This window comes from Monocercomonoides exilis (genome assembly GCF_001643675.1).
Source record: "Monocercomonoides exilis strain PA203 chromosome Unknown scaffold55-566112, whole genome shotgun sequence".
NCBI classification, from domain to species: Eukaryota; Preaxostyla; order Oxymonadida; family Polymastigidae; genus Monocercomonoides; species Monocercomonoides exilis.
In genome coordinates, this window is record NW_027150600.1 from 357520 (window position 1) to 375074 (window position 17555).

Sequence of the window (17555 nt, forward strand, 5' to 3'; positions counted from 1 at the left end):
TTTTTGTTGGAATCTTTTATCTTCTGCTCTTTTTGCGATGCTTGGAAAGAAGGGATGTTATTTTTTTTATTGTTTATCTTGTCTTTTCACTTGAGGTACGCGACTTGCTGCTCGGTGTTTGAGAGGCAGAGAATTGAGCAGAAACAGCAGAATGGAAGAACAGAGGAGATTCTCTCTGAATCTGAATCTGAATGCGAGAATGGGGATGGGGATGGGGATGAGAAAGGCAGCAAACTTCATTTGCGTCATGAAATGCATGGGTTTTTATTCGCCTTTTGGGGAACAGTTAAATGGAAATGCTGTGCTTGTTTTTTTGTTTCGGCTGTTCTGGCAAGGGAAGAGGCAAAGAAGGAAGGATTGGACAGAAAGAAAGGACTGGCAGATGGGCTAATGGTCAATAAGTGTTTTTTTGAAGGTCTGATTCCAAATGCACGGAACGGAGAAATACAGTCATGGAGCATGTTTTCAATTCTGGGATGTGCTTCGATTTTTGGCAAGGCTAAGGCAAGAGAAAAAGAACCTTTGAACTTGTTTGATTTATCAATCAACGCTCATGAGTTTTGAAGGCAGAAGTGTTTTTCAAAAAATTTCAATCAGATGAATGTTTGGCAAAAGAAGAATAAGGAGGAGAAGATTGAATTGGAACATCGAAAATGACATTGCCATATTTAAGGTTTATTATCAATGTGCGTAATTACTTTCTTTTTTCAATTCCGATTTTTCAAAAACAAAAAGTGTTTAATTTTCTTTCAGATATTTTAATTTTTGCGGGGATGCTTAACGCCAGCACACAAACACGGAATGCTGAAAGATTGCCGAAGGCAAACGAAGAGACGTATTGATAAATGAGCTGGATGAAATCAATGAAATGAATGTGAGAGGAGGGATTTGAAGACTTGTGCAGCGATTTGAAAAAGAAGAAGGCGAATCAACAGAAAAGAATAATCGGAAAATTGAGGAAATGGCTGAAGAAGAAATATGACAAAAATTCGAGAAGAATACGAAAAACTGGAATAAGGGATTGGCGAATCAGAAGATTTCGAAAAGAAAATGGTACTGATTTGTTACATTTCATATTGGATGTTTTTATATTTTTTTAATATTTTTTCTTTATGTTTTTATGATAATAGGGGTTTTTGCATGTGCATTCAAAAGCGATGAAAGAAAATGGATTTTAGGAAAAAAAGCAGAAGATTGCAACAGAAGAAAAAGGGATTTGGGGAAAGCAGACGATAAAGAAAGAGCAAAATGCAGGAAAAGGGATTCAATCATATTGAGATATTTTTTGGCATGGTGCTAAGAGGCAAGGGAAAGAGAAGGATGCACAGAAGGAAGTGTTTCAGTGAGCGAATCACACTTTTCCTATTTTTTCCAATTTTTCTCATCGCCTTCCATTCCCTTAATATCCCTCTCACATCTGACATTTTTCAACACCTCAACAGCAAATGATGCATGCTCACCTTCAACAACTATGTCAACCCAAACCACATGTTTTATTAACAGTTGCTCATTTTCATCAGTCTGTGACGCATATGATGGCGGAATTGTTCCCTCTCTCAACAATCCCTTGGCCTCTTTGTCTGCCTCAAACACCTCATTTATTAAATGTTGTCGAACAAGAAATGTTGTATGTGAAGGAACTGCAGATAATAAAAAACAGCTAGGGAGGCAGAATACAACAAATAATGGAGCGAATGCATTTGTTTGGTGCGAATGGAATGGATCAAATACAACAGGAACAGAAAATTCATACACTGATGGGATATCAAGTGGAGGGGCCATCTGCATGTATGGCCAATCAAGCGCATCGGCTTCAATTAAGCACTGCTCATTCAATGATTGCAATGCTTATTGGGATGGAGGGGGAATCATGTGTGCAAATATTAAATCGGTTGAAATTGAAAACAATACGTTCAACTCTTGTTCCACAAAAACTAATGAAGGAGGAGGAATGTGTATCGTGTCAGTTTCATCGTGTGTTCTGATCAGTGGGTCCGAATTCCAGAATTGCAAAGCAAATTATAATGGAGGAGGACTTTATCTTGAAAGTTTTCAGGTTTCAGGAACAGGATGTGTTGAAGCAGAAAATGAAGGAGAGGAGAGTGCGTGTGTGTTTGACTGCAGCTTCGCTTTATGCTCAGTTGTAAATACCGTTGGTGGAGGTGTGCGTTGTTACAATATTCCTAATCAATTCAAAATGAGAAATATGAGGTTCATTTCATGTTCTGCCAGGCAAGAGGGTGGAGGGTTGTCCTTCAGACCAGAAAAAACAAAAAAGCCAGACAATGGGATTTATTGCTATTTTCTGTTCTTCCACGAATGCAAATGTTCGGCCAATCCACCATATGGGCATGATGTGATTTATATTGATTATTTTGATGTTTATTTGGATTCGGGAAATCCATTCTATGAATGCTACACCACAAACACGGATGACAAAAGAATATGCTACTTGTACAACTACTCGAACGCAAGTGCCTGGACATATGATCAAACATCAAAAAAAAATTGGCTGAAGGACAAGACGTTATATGTTTCTGTGAATGGGAATGATTCATATGAGCTGTGTGGGGCAAATACAACATTTGCATGCAAAACAGTCAAGAAGGCGTTTGAGATGTGTGAGGCGCAGATTAGCTTAACAATCACGCTGCTGGAAGGGAATCACACAAGCGAGGCAACAACGATTGAGATTGGGACAAAGAAGATTTCGGTCATTGGGAAAGGCAAAGATAAGAGTTCGATCGAAATAGGAGCCCTTTCATCGGGAGGAACGCTGTTCAGTGTGACGACAGGAAACCTTGGTTTATTGCACATGAAGGATGATTGCAACTCATCAGTAAGTCCTCATTCATGAATGTTTAAGTGTTGTCAATGAGGTGTGCCTTTGAGATGCTTGAGAAAAGAAGAAGAAATTAATTTTTTCTTATTCGACACGATGTTCCCTTATGCAACAAGTTATGTTAACAGTCACAAGTATTGAGACATTTTCGGATATTTTTTTGTTTGTTAGTTTGTTTTGAGGAATTATAAACTTCAGTTTATCTATTTTTGTTTGAGAAATCAATGAAAATATGAACACAAAGTTAATTTGATAACAATGTGAAGGCATTATTTTTTGTTTCTTATTGAATCCATTCAGAAAAGAGGGGAAATATCTATTTGATGCAAAAAAATAAAAAATATAAAATATAAAATAAAAAATAAAAAATAAAAAATATAAAAAAAAAAATATAAAATATAAAATATAAAATATAAAATATAAAATATAAAATATAAAATATAAAATATAAAATATTATAAAATGAATTGAAAATAAATTATTAAAAAGATGAGTTGGGTGATTATATTTGAGACATATTTTTAAATGCATTGTTTTTGGTTCGAAAAATTTCCTTGAATGCAAGAAAATGAACACTGAAAAGTGCACAGACATTTTCAAGGCATATTCATCTTTATTTCAGATAATACATTTGTTTTTGAAACAGTTGTGATAATTTTATCATCTGAATACAAAAACACATCCCATTGACAAACAATCTTCTAAAAATCAATACTCCGAAAAAAGTTATGACTTCAAAAATAATCACCCAATTGAACAATTTTATTTTTTGTTTTTTGCTGTTTTTGTCAAAGAACTTGGAAAAGAATATATTTATTTGAATTGATAAGAAGTTTGAAAAATGTTCAGCTTGTTCGATAATTTTGTAATCATTTTTTTCATAAATAATCATCCTTTTTTATTCATATCATATCAGTTGTGAGATACCGTCATTTCTGAAATTCTTCCTTCATAATTTAAATACAATCATATAATTCGAATCGAGTTTGTGAATCTTCAAGAAAAACAAAAAACACTCAACATTATTAATAATAACAATTTAGTTACTGATTTATGAGCTAATGATTTTTGACAACATTTGTTGAGTCAAATATTCATCAACTCCCCCATCCTCATATGGGGGAAAATACGGACTTTCAAGCTTTTTTTGCACAAAGCACGAAAAAATTGTTTCACTCATAACTTTATTTTTTATTTAGAGATTTCAAAATAAATTTGATTTTCATATCGGGAAACAGGCATCGTTGAAATCAAAACAAAAAGCATGGTGACATTTCACAAATGTCAAAAAATCGACCCATTTTTAAAATATTTTTTAATCTCAAACACTCAATGAAAAGTGCATAATTTTTCAATGAAAATGCCTGAAGCGAAATATTTTGCCCCATATTTTTTATTATCGAAATCCTTTGTTATTTTTGTCAGTCTCATATAATTATCAAGACATATTCTTTGAAACATGAAATGAATGTCCGATTAGTTTGGAAATGTTATTGTTATTGGGAAATGATTTCTGTGAAGTTCTGTTTTTCATTTGTTGATGTCTCAAACAGATCTTGAGTTGTGTTGTTATGTTCTTGTGATCAAAGACTTGCTCGTATTTCCATTGACATTTTTGAGACCAGTTATTTTTCCTGTGATGAATTAATCCACCATTCACACATTTTTATTTCATTTCTCCAAACAGTTCATATCTTTCAAAAACACTTTTCCAATATTCTTTGATCAATTTGCCAATTATTCGTCTTATCGGATTCTCTCTTTTTTTGAAAAGTCACAAATGTTTTGTTTTCATATTTTATCAATCATTCCAATGAAGGAATAACTTCTCCATTCAATCAAAATATTTTTTGTTGTTGTCATAAATGTTCACAAATGTGTTTTTCATTATGAAAAGTCGCAAACGAATAATTTTCTGTTCAATCGAAAACTGCATTGTTTTATCAGATTTCGTGACAAATGCTTCAAATTTGGTTATTGATACATCAAATTCAAAACAAAGAAATTTGATTTGCTTGGCTCGTATTATTGAGATAAATAAGGTGATGTGAAAGCTGATGAAATAACTCAGTTTTCGATTGACCAGAAGATTATACGTTTGCGACTTTTCAAAAAAAAAAAAAAAAAAAAAAAAAAAAAAAAAAAAAAAAAAAGAGAAAATACGATCAGAAGAACAATTGGTGAATTGATCGATGAATATTGGAAAAGTGTTTTTGAAAGATATGAACTGTTTGGAGAAATGAAATAAAAATGTGTGAATGGTGGATTAATTCATCACAGGAAAAATAACTGGTCTCAAAAATGTCAATGGAAATACGAGCAAGTCTTTGATCACAAGAACATTACAACACAACTCAAGATCTGTTTGAGACATCAACAAATGAAAAACAGAACTTCACAGAAATCATTCCCCAATAACAATAACATTTCCAAACTTGTCGATCATTTATTTCATGTTTCAAAGAATGTATCTTGATGATAATATGAGACTGACAAAAATAACAAAAGATTTCAAATACAAAAAATGAGGATAGGGGTGTTGATGAATATCTGACTCAACAAATGTTGTCAAAAATCATTAGCTCATAAATCAGTAACTAAATTGTTATTATTAATAATGTTGAGTGTTTTTTGTTTTTCTTGAAGATTCACAAACTCGATTCGAATTATATGATTGTATTTAAATTATGAAGGAAGAATTTCAGAAATGACGGTATCTCACAACTGATATGATATGAATAAAAAAGGATGATTATTTATGAAAAAAATGATTACAAAATTATCGAACAAGCTGAACATTTTTCAAACTTCTTATCAATTCAAATAAATATATTCTTTTCCAAGTTCTTTGACAAAAACAGCAAAAAACAAAAAATAAAATTGTTCAATTGGGTGATTATTTTTGAAGTCATAACTTTTTTCGGAGTATTGATTTTTAGAAGATTGTTTGTCAATGGGATGTGTTTTTGTATTCAGATGATAAAATTATCACAACTGTTTCAAAAACAAATGTATTATCTGAAATAAAGATGAATATGCCTTGAAAATGTCTGTGCACTTTTCAGTGTTCATTTTCTTGCATTCAAGGAAATTTTTCGAACCAAAAACAATGCATTTAAAAAATATGTCTCAAATATAATCACCCAACTCATCTTTTTAATAATTTATTTTCAATTCATTTTATAATATTTTATATTTTATATTTTATATTTTATATTTTATATTTTATATTTTATATTTTATATTTTATATTTTTTTTTTTTATATTTTTTATTTTTTATTTTTTATTTTATATTTTATATTTTTTATTTTTTTGCATCAAATAGATATTTCCCCTCTTTTCTGAATGGATTCAATAAGAAACAAAAAATAATGCCTTCACATTGTTATCAAATTAACTTTGTGTTCATATTTTCATTGATTTCTCAAACAAAAATAGATAAACTGAAGTTTATAATTCCTCAAAACAAACTAACAAACAAAAAAATATCCGAAAATGTCTCAATACTTGTGACTGTTAACATAACTTGTTGCATAAGGGAACATCGTGTCGAATAAGAAAAAATTAATTTCTTCTTCTTTTTCTCAAGCATCTCAAAGGCACACCTCATTGACAACACTTAAACATTCATGAATGAGGACTTACTGATGAGTTGCAATCATCCTTCATGTGCAATAAACCAAGGTTTCCTGTCGTCACACTGAACAGCGTTCCTCCCGATGAAAGGGCTCCTATTTCGATCGAACTCTTATCTTTGCCTTTCCCAATGACCGAAATCTTCTTTGTCCCAATCTCAATCGTTGTTGCCTCGCTTGTGTGATTCCCTTCCAGCAGCGTGATTGTTAAGCTAATCTGCGCCTCACACATCTCAAACGCCTTCTTGACTGTTTTGCATGCAAATGTTGTATTTGCCCCACACAGCTCATATGAATCATTCCCATTCACAGAAACATATAACGTCTTGTCCTTCAGCCAATTTTTTTTTGATGTTTGATCATATGTCCAGGCACTTGCGTTCGAGTAGTTGTACAAGTAGCATATTCTTTTGTCATCCGTGTTTGTGGTGTAGCATTCATAGAATGGATTTCCCGAATCCAAATAAACATCAAAATAATCAATATAAATCACATCATGCCCATATGGTGGATTGGCCGAACATTTGCATTCGTGGAAGAACAGAAAATAGCAATAAATCCCATTGTCTGGCTTTTTTGTTTTTTCTGGTCTGAAGGACAACCCTCCACCCTCTTGCCTGGCAGAACATGAAATGAACCTCATATTTCTCATTTTGAATTGATTAGGAATATTGTAACAACGCACACCTCCACCAACGGTATTTACAACTGAGCATAAAGCGAAGCTGCAGTCAAACACACACGCACTCTCCTCTCCTTCATTTTCTGCTTCAACACATCCTGTTCCTGAAACCTGAAAACTTTCAAGATAAAGTCCTCCTCCATTATAATTTGCTTTGCAATTCTGGAATTCGGACCCACTGATCAGAACACACGATGAAACTGACACGATACACATTCCTCCTCCTTCATTAGTTTTTGTGGAACAAGAGTTGAACGTATTGTTTTCAATTTCAACCGATTTAATATTTGCACACATGATTCCCCCTCCATCCCAATAAGCATTGCAATCATTGAATGAGCAGTGCTTAATTGAAGCCGATGCGCTTGATTGGCCATACATGCAGATGGCCCCTCCACTTGATATCCCATCAGTGTATGAATTTTCTGTTCCTGTTGTATTTGATCCATTCCATTCGCACCAAACAAATGCATTCGCTCCATTATTTGTTGTATTCTGCCTCCCTAGCTGTTTTTTATTATCTGCAGTTCCTTCACATACAACATTTCTTGTTCGACAACATTTAATAAATGAGGTGTTTGAGGCAGACAAAGAGGCCAAGGGATTGTTGAGAGAGGGAACAATTCCGCCATCATATGCGTCACAGACTGATGAAAATGAGCAACTGTTAATAAAACATGTGGTTTGGGTTGACATAGTTGTTGAAGGTGAGCATGCATCATTTGCTGTTGAGGTGTTGAAAAATGTCAGATGTGAGAGGGATATTAAGGGAATGGAAGGCGATGAGAAAAATTGGAAAAAATAGGAAAAGTGTGATTCGCTCACTGAAACACTTCCTTCTGTGCATCCTTCTCTTTCCCTTGCCTCTTAGCACCATGCCAAAAATATCTCAATATGATTGAATCCCTTTTCCTGCATTTTGCTCTTTCTTTATCGTCTGCTTTCCCCAAATCCCTTTTTCTTCTGTTGCAATCTTCTGCTTTTTTCCTAAAATCCATTTTCTTTCATCGCTTTTGAATGCACATGCAAAAACCCCTATTATCATAAAAACATAAAGAAAAAATATTAAAAAAATATAAAAACATCCAATATGAAATGTAACAAATCAGTACCATTTTCTTTTCGAAATCTTCTGATTCGCCAATCCCTTATTCCAGTTTTTCGTATTCTTCTCGAATTTTTGTCATATTTCTTCTTCAGCCATTTCCTCAATTTTCCGATTATTCTTTTCTGTTGATTCGCCTTCTTCTTTTTCAAATCGCTGCACAAGTCTTCAAATCCCTCCTCTCACATTCATTTCATTGATTTCATCCAGCTCATTTATCAATACGTCTCTTCGTTTGCCTTCGGCAATCTTTCAGCATTCCGTGTTTGTGTGCTGGCGTTAAGCATCCCCGCAAAAATTAAAATATCTGAAAGAAAATTAAACACTTTTTGTTTTTGAAAAATCGGAATTGAAAAAAGAAAGTAATTACGCACATTGATAATAAACCTTAAATATGGCAATGTCATTTTCGATGTTCCAATTCAATCTTCTCCTCCTTATTCTTCTTTTGCCAAACATTCATCTGATTGAAATTTTTTGAAAAAACACTTCTGCCTTCAAAACTCATGAGCGTTGATTGATAAATCAAACAAGTTCAAAGGTTCTTTTTCTCTTGCCTTAGCCTTGCCAAAAATCGAAGCACATCCCAGAATTGAAAACATGCTCCATGACTGTATTTCTCCGTTCCGTGCATTTGGAATCAGACCTTCAAAAAAACACTTATTGACCATTAGCCCATCTGCCAGTCCTTTCTTTCTGTCCAATCCTTCCTTCTTTGCCTCTTCCCTTGCCAGAACAGCCGAAACAAAAAAACAAGCACAGCATTTCCATTTAACTGTTCCCCAAAAGGCGAATAAAAACCCATGCATTTCATGACGCAAATGAAGTTTGCTGCCTTTCTCATCCCCATCCCCATCCCCATTCTCGCATTCAGATTCAGATTCAGAGAGAATCTCCTCTGTTCTTCCATTCTGCTGTTTCTGCTCAATTCTCTGCCTCTCAAACACCGAGCAGCAAGTCGCGTACCTCAAGTGAAAAGACAAGATAAACAATAAAAAAAATAACATCCCTTCTTTCCAAGCATCGCAAAAAGAGCAGAAGATAAAAGATTCCAACAAAAAGAAATTATTTAATTGTTGAAAAAATATCAAGAAGGACAAACATTGGATTTCCGGCCTTGCCTCAGACTTCAACATTTGGGAAACAGCTGATCCCAACTCTGGCTGTGCTGCTGCGAGAAGGCAAAAAATATACCAATAGAAGAAGAAGATGATGAATGCGATTGCAAAGCATTCTGCAGGTCCTGATGAAGTTGAAGCAGATCAAAACAAAATGACAACGCCCCTGCTCCTTCCTGTTCAATATGCCCCTAATACAAATGATGAGAAAACAGCATTGCCTTTTGTTCCGCCATGCAATTTTATTTAAAAATTCAGTCAGACAAATGACTGAGCCAGAACCCAAAGAAATCCTTCATATTCTGTGTTGAGGAAAAATGAGTTGTCTTCTTCGATGGTCGACAAAAACTTCACAAAGCTTCGTTCATTTCTTCTAATTGTAGAAAATAAGTTGATGAAATTATACGTTGAAATATCGAGCTCAACTCTCATTGCTTTGTTATATTTTCCTTCCTTTTATGTGATAAATATCCTTCCCTCGATATTGCCAGCCACTTTCCTTGCCAAAAAAGCTTCTCCCTTGCCTTATGCTCCAAAATTCTACATAGTTTTGTGCAGATTTTGTCCTTCACAGAATTCCTTCTTGTTATCTTCATTCAATAAAATGACAGTTGAAATTGTTTTCAACTCTTGTTCCAAATAAAAATCATGTAACTTGCGTAACTTCCTTTATTTCCCAATGCCTATATAATAATCAGCTCCATTCTCATCGCATTGCTCCACAAAGCGGAGATTGGCCATTTCAACAATAACTCATATTCCTGCACTTTGGAGAGGATACGGATGGAAATATCTTCACAATCAATAGAACTATATAAATTACAAACATTATGTCTTTTTGTGTAATTGATGAAATTGTTGTGTTCCCCTTGGCCACCCAATTACCAACAATCATCAGATAGAATTCCAATAATATTGCATCTCACCATTGTCTGTTGTCACACAGGAAATAATATTCCTAGCTCTACAGGTAATGTTCACTCACGGATTTCTCATTCTGTGAATGGAATATTCCGTTTTTTCAAATCTGATGATCATTGAATCCATTACAAAAAAGACTCAGACCAACAAATCATTTTCATATTTTCTTTTTCTCGGCAATGGCTGAGTGAAAAGGGACGTGGTTGAGAAGGGTGTGTGGAAACAAAAATTAAACTTGTTTTGGGTATATATTTTATTCATTTTCTGAATTTCATGTGTTTGGCAGTGTTTGATTTCTAAGCGAGTTTGTTTGTGGGGAGCAGGGTTCAGCTTGTGGCTGATCAGAGGAGCGGATGCGCACAAGAGAAAATGGTGCTTGCAGCAGCTATGCTTGATGGGATGATTTTTCAGCAGTTCGTTTTTTGGAAAAGAAAGGCAAACGAGGGAAACAATGTTTGTGAGAAGGAGCAGGAAAGGGGAGGGGAATGGAGAGCGTGTGGTGGAGTGCATGTTTAGTGGAGGAACACATTGCAGCTGGGATTTTCACACATATTTTTTATTTTAAAGGGGGTGACAAAAGCGATTTGGATGTTGTATTTTGGCAGCTGATGGGTGGGGATGTTTGGGGATGCAGTCATGCTCATCTGGGCAGTCGAGGCAGCACAGGAAAGGGAATGTGCGATTGTTTTGTGAGCCTTTCATGGTGAAAGAGGAGACAGGTTTGATGATTTGTTTCATAAGAATTTATATATATTTTTTATATTTTATTTTATGATTATTTTTTTTTTTTTATTGAAGATATTGAGTGAATTGCCGAAAGATGCATGGAAAGCCATCACATGTTGCCTGAGGGATGGCGATGGAGCGCAGAGTGTTTTTTAAGTCTTGCTTGAAGAATGAGAAGAAGAGGGGAAGAAGAAATATTTCATATTTTTTTTTTTTTGGTCGAGGGCCGGATGGAGAAAGATGGGAAGAGAAGAATGGTGAGAGTGAGGTTGAATGGGCAATGGAAGAGCGGATGAAAACAATATTTTATTTTTTCTTTATTTGAAATTGGATATGAAAGGCGAAGGCGTGGTGTGTGTGGTGCTTGGAGTGGATGATGTTGGGGTGAGAGGTATTTGGAGGGAGGCAAACAGGGGATGAGTGGAGTGAAGGGAAATGAAGATTTGTGGAGGTATTTTATTCTTGTTTGTTCATTTTCTTCATGTTCCATTTTTTATTTTTGTTTGTATTTGCATTTTTTATTTTTTGATTTGATTGATGTGTAATGCGATCAGGTGTTATGAGAAGCGCTGGGGGAGCATGAAACATGGGATGTGGAAACACTGCTTTTTTTTCTGGGCATTCCTGGAAGAAATTGGGAGAAATTAGCAACTGAAGAGCGTTTGGCAGAATGAGCCAGGCGGAAAAAACTGAAGAGAATGAGGAAAGAAATTTTTGTGGAATTTTTCTAACAAAAATCTTTTTGGAAGCAGCAGCAGAAGAGGCGGAATAAGGGGAACTCAAGCTCAATGGGATATTTTGCGACGCTTTGCCAAGATGCGTGGGGAAGAGAAGGAAAAGGAAGAACTTCTGTGAATGAATTTTATTTCTCTTCTTTTTGCCAATTTTTTTCATCCCCTTCAATACCCCTAATATCCCTCTCCAAATTATCATTTTTCAACATCTCAACAGCAAATGATGCATGTTCGTCTTCAACCACAATGTCAACCAAAACCACATGTTTGATGAGCAGCTGCTCATTCTCGTCTGTTTGCGATGCATACGATGGAGGGATTGTTCCTTCCCTCAATAACCCTATAGCCTCTTTGGCTGTTTCTAATACCTCATTCATCGGATGTAGCAGAACAAGAAACGTTAATATTAATGGAACTGCAGAGGTACCATTGAAAACAGACAGACAAAATGAAACATTCAATGGAGCTAATTCATTCACTTGGTGTGAGTGGAGCGGTTCGAGAACAACAGGAAACGGTGAGACATATTCCGATGGCGCTTCGAACGGTGGTGCGATATTCATGTATGGTCAATCGTCGGCCACTGTTTCAGTTTCGCATTGTGCATTCAATGAATGTGTCGCGCATTGGTGTGGCGGAGGAGTTCATTGCTATAATATTAAATCGGTTGAAATTGTGAACAACACCTTCGATTCGTGTACTGCGCAAAATTATTTGGGAGGAGGAGTGTTCGTTTATACGATTTCAACGTGTGTTCGGATCAGCGGATGTGAATTCCAGAAATGCAAAGCGACTTACAATGGAGGAGGACTTTTTCTTGAAAATTTTCAGGTTTCGGAAACAAACTGTATTGGAACAGAAAATGGAGGAGGAGAGAGTGCGTGTGTGTTTGACTGCAGTTTCACTTCATGTTCACTTACAAGCACAGGCGGTGGAGGCATGTATTGTTACAATATTCCTACAGCATTCAAAATGAGGAGCATTCAGTTTATTTCATGTTCAGCATCGTCATATGGTGGAGGATTGCGATTATATCCTTATAGACAAACATCGCAAAATGATATTATTTATTGTTTCTTCTTATTTTTTCACGGATGCAAATGTTCGGCCAATCCACCATACGGGCATGACATTGCATATGCAGATCATTACAGTCTTTATTTAGAGTCAGGGAATCCGTTCAAAGAGTGCTATACAACGAACACAGATGAGAAGAGAATGTGCTATGCCTACAATTATACTGGGAGCAGCTGGACATATCAGCACACAGAAAAGAAGGAATGGCTGAAGGATAAGACGATCTATGTTTCGGTGAATGGGAGTGATACAACTCCACTTTGTGGAGCAAATGAATCAAATCCGTGTCTGACAGTGAAGAAGGCTCTTGAGATGTGTGAAATACAGATTAGCTTGGTAATCACGCTGATGGATGGGAATCATGTGAGTGAGGCAACAACTATTAAGATTGAGGCAAAGAAGATTTCAGTCATTGGGAAAGGCAAAGATAAGAGTTCGATCGAAACAGGGGCACTTTCATCAACCGGATCGCTGTTCAGCGTGTCAACAGGACATCTTGGAATGAGTTATTTGAAAGTTGATTGCAACTCAAATATAAATCCTTCTTCACAGAGTGTGGTTGTTGTATCTTGTAGAGGTGGGTCACTCTCGTTGGAGGAAGTTATAATGTATTTATTACATTTTTTTTTTATTTTTTTCATGTTTGATAATGAAAATAAAGCAAATATAAATGTGGTGGTTTTTTTTTAAATCCGGATATTTTTTAATAAGCGTAGGAAAACAAAAACAAGTTAAAAATGAACAAAACAAATTGTGACAAGTTTTAATATATTTTTTGAGTCATTCTTTAAAAAAAAATATACCCTCTGATTTTAATTTTGTTTTGTTTCGAATAAAGATCTCCAGAATTTACGTTTGGTTAATTTTCAAATCATTTATTTATTCATTTTTTTTCCATATTCCCCCATTCCGTTTGTCTTTAACAATTTGTCTCAGAAATACAAGCAATTGCCTGTTATTGTTATTTCAATATCATTTTTTTTAATTTAATAAGTTTGAACGAAAAGTGTGAAAAGTTCCAATTTCTGATTTATTATTTTCTAAAAAAGAAAAGAAAAGACTGAATGAATGTTAAATATTGACAATAAAGAAGTTCACTAATTTTATCAAAATTCAATGCAAATAGAAGATTTGTGAAAAAATCAATAAATATTTCATTTTGCAAAAGCACGAATATTTTTCGATTTTAATCATGTGGACTTTCTTGAAAGTCACATTGTTCTTATCATCTCATCTGTTCAGTTATTAACAGGTGCCCCCTTTTCTTTTATCCAAACATAAATGTTTTTCAAACCAAACATCATTCTTTTACAAAAATAAAAATTGTATTTAGAAATCCAAGTTATATTTTTTTGAATTATTGTGTCTGAGATTATTTCATTTTATTTTATTTTATAATAATTATTATTTTTGATCAAAGACTTGTTCGTGGGATAAGAGCACTTGAGTGTTGAAAGTTATGATATGGGTGATTGTTTTTGAAATCATAACTTTCATACAGGGGTGTGGTCATTGACATTTCATCCTTTGACATGAACATTGTTATTGAAACCAAGTTGATCAGAACATTGAATTTCCGACTTTGGTGAACAATCAAAAGCCAAAAAAATGACAATCAACTTCATATTTTTTTCTGCTCACCTTTGTTATCAAACAAACTCAAACAATCAAAATCATTGATTTTCACTGAGACTTCCTGAATGAAAATCAATGATTTTGAAAAGATTGAATGTTCAAAAAGGTTCAAATTATATTTCAATGATTGAAATTTTTGAAGAGAACTCACAAATTATTGATGATGATTTTTTTTTTTAATTTTGTGTTTCTAAAATAACAAAAGAATATTCAAAAGAGAATTTCATCCATCATTAAACACTCTATTTTTGAAGCATGTTGAAAGAAAATATTATCTATTCCAATTTCATTTTTGTCGAAATCATCAATTTCATTAAAAATCAAAAAAACATAATAACATCAATAATTTGTGAGTTCTCTTCAAAAATTTCAATCATTGAAATATAATTTGAACCTTTTTGAACATTCAATCTTTTCAAAATCATTGATTTTCATTCAGGAAGTCTCAGTGAAAATCAATGATTTTGATTGTTTGAGTTTGTTTGATAACAAAGGTGAGCAGAAAAAAATATGAAGTTGATTGTCATTTTTTTGGCTTTTGATTGTTCACCAAAGTCGGAAATTCAATGTTCTGATCAACTTGGTTTCAATAACAATGTTCATGTCAAAGGATGAAATGTCAATGACCACACCCCTGTATGAAAGTTATGATTTCAAAAACAATCACCCATATCATAACTTTCAACACTCAAGTGCTCTTATCCCACGAACAAGTCTTTGATCAAAAATAATAATTATTATAAAATAAAATAAAATGAAATAATCTCAGACACAATAATTCAAAAAAATATAACTTGGATTTCTAAATACAATTTTTATTTTTGTAAAAGAATGATGTTTGGTTTGAAAAACATTTATGTTTGGATAAAAGAAAAGGGGGCACCTGTTAATAACTGAACAGATGAGATGATAAGAACAATGTGACTTTCAAGAAAGTCCACATGATTAAAATCGAAAAATATTCGTGCTTTTGCAAAATGAAATATTTATTGATTTTTTCACAAATCTTCTATTTGCATTGAATTTTGATAAAATTAGTGAACTTCTTTATTGTCAATATTTAACATTCATTCAGTCTTTTCTTTTCTTTTTTAGAAAATAATAAATCAGAAATTGGAACTTTTCACACTTTTCGTTCAAACTTATTAAATTAAAAAAAATGATATTGAAATAACAATAACAGGCAATTGCTTGTATTTCTGAGACAAATTGTTAAAGACAAACGGAATGGGGGAATATGGAAAAAAAATGAATAAATAAATGATTTGAAAATTAACCAAACGTAAATTCTGGAGATCTTTATTCGAAACAAAACAAAATTAAAATCAGAGGGTATATTTTTTTAAAGAATGACTCAAAAAATATATTAAAACTTGTCACAATTTGTTTTGTTCATTTTTAACTTGTTTTTGTTTTCCTACGCTTATTAAAAAATATCCGGATTTAAAAAAAAACCACCACATTTATATTTGCTTTATTTTCATTATCAAACATGAAAAAATAAAAAAAAATGTAATAAATACATTATAACTTCCTCCAACGAGAGTGACCCACCTCTACAAGATACAACAACCACACTCTGTGAAGAAGGATTTATATTTGAGTTGCAATCAACTTTCAAATAACTCATTCCAAGATGTCCTGTTGACACGCTGAACAGCGATCCGGTTGATGAAAGTGCCCCTGTTTCGATCGAACTCTTATCTTTGCCTTTCCCAATGACTGAAATCTTCTTTGCCTCAATCTTAATAGTTGTTGCCTCACTCACATGATTCCCATCCATCAGCGTGATTACCAAGCTAATCTGTATTTCACACATCTCAAGAGCCTTCTTCACTGTCAGACACGGATTTGATTCATTTGCTCCACAAAGTGGAGTTGTATCACTCCCATTCACCGAAACATAGATCGTCTTATCCTTCAGCCATTCCTTCTTTTCTGTGTGCTGATATGTCCAGCTGCTCCCAGTATAATTGTAGGCATAGCACATTCTCTTCTCATCTGTGTTCGTTGTATAGCACTCTTTGAACGGATTCCCTGACTCTAAATAAAGACTGTAATGATCTGCATATGCAATGTCATGCCCGTATGGTGGATTGGCCGAACATTTGCATCCGTGAAAAATAAGAAGAAACAATAAATAATATCATTTTGCGATGTTTGTCTATAAGGATATAATCGCAATCCTCCACCATATGACGATGCTGAACATGAAATAAACTGAATGCTCCTCATTTTGAATGCTGTAGGAATATTGTAACAATACATGCCTCCACCGCCTGTGCTTGTAAGTGAACATGAAGTGAAACTGCAGTCAAACACACACGCACTCTCTCCTCCTCCATTTTCTGTTCCAATACAGTTTGTTTCCGAAACCTGAAAATTTTCAAGAAAAAGTCCTCCTCCATTGTAAGTCGCTTTGCATTTCTGGAATTCACATCCGCTGATCCGAACACACGTTGAAATCGTATAAACGAACACTCCTCCTCCCAAATAATTTTGCGCAGTACACGAATCGAAGGTGTTGTTCACAATTTCAACCGATTTAATATTATAGCAATGAACTCCTCCGCCACACCAATGCGCGACACATTCATTGAATGCACAATGCGAAACTGAAACAGTGGCCGACGATTGACCATACATGAATATCGCACCACCGTTCGAAGCGCCATCGGAATATGTCTCACCGTTTCCTGTTGTTCTCGAACCGCTCCACTCACACCAAGTGAATGAATTAGCTCCATTGAATGTTTCATTTTGTCTGTCTGTTTTCAATGGTACCTCTGCAGTTCCATTAATATTAACGTTTCTTGTTCTGCTACATCCGATGAATGAGGTATTAGAAACAGCCAAAGAGGCTATAGGGTTATTGAGGGAAGGAACAATCCCTCCATCGTATGCATCGCAAACAGACGAGAATGAGCAGCTGCTCATCAAACATGTGGTTTTGGTTGACATTGTGGTTGAAGACGAACATGCATCATTTGCTGTTGAGATGTTGAAAAATGATAATTTGGAGAGGGATATTAGGGGTATTGAAGGGGATGAAAAAAATTGGCAAAAAGAAGAGAAATAA

At 34.3% G+C, this 17555-nt stretch overlaps 2 protein-coding genes across 2 annotated transcripts; both read left to right on the forward strand.

Moving 5' to 3' along the window:
- Positions 1-1471: 1471 nt before the first annotated feature.
- Positions 1472-2857, forward strand: MONOS_16403 (uncharacterized protein; the record flags this gene model as incomplete). Its single annotated transcript, XM_067869311.1, has 1 exon — positions 1472-2857. The coding sequence occupies one exon, from the start codon at positions 1472-1474 to the stop codon at positions 2855-2857; it is 1386 nt and encodes a 461-aa protein (XP_067720258.1).
- Positions 2858-11818: 8961 nt separating this feature from the next.
- MONOS_16518 (uncharacterized protein) lies at positions 11819-13704 on the forward strand (the record flags this gene model as incomplete). The annotated part of the gene is made up of 2 exons (XM_067869422.1): positions 11819-13449; positions 13680-13704. 2 exons carry the CDS (start codon positions 11819-11821, stop codon positions 13702-13704), a joined length of 1656 nt encoding a protein of 551 aa, XP_067720259.1.
- Between the last annotated feature and the right edge of the window lie 3851 nt (positions 13705-17555).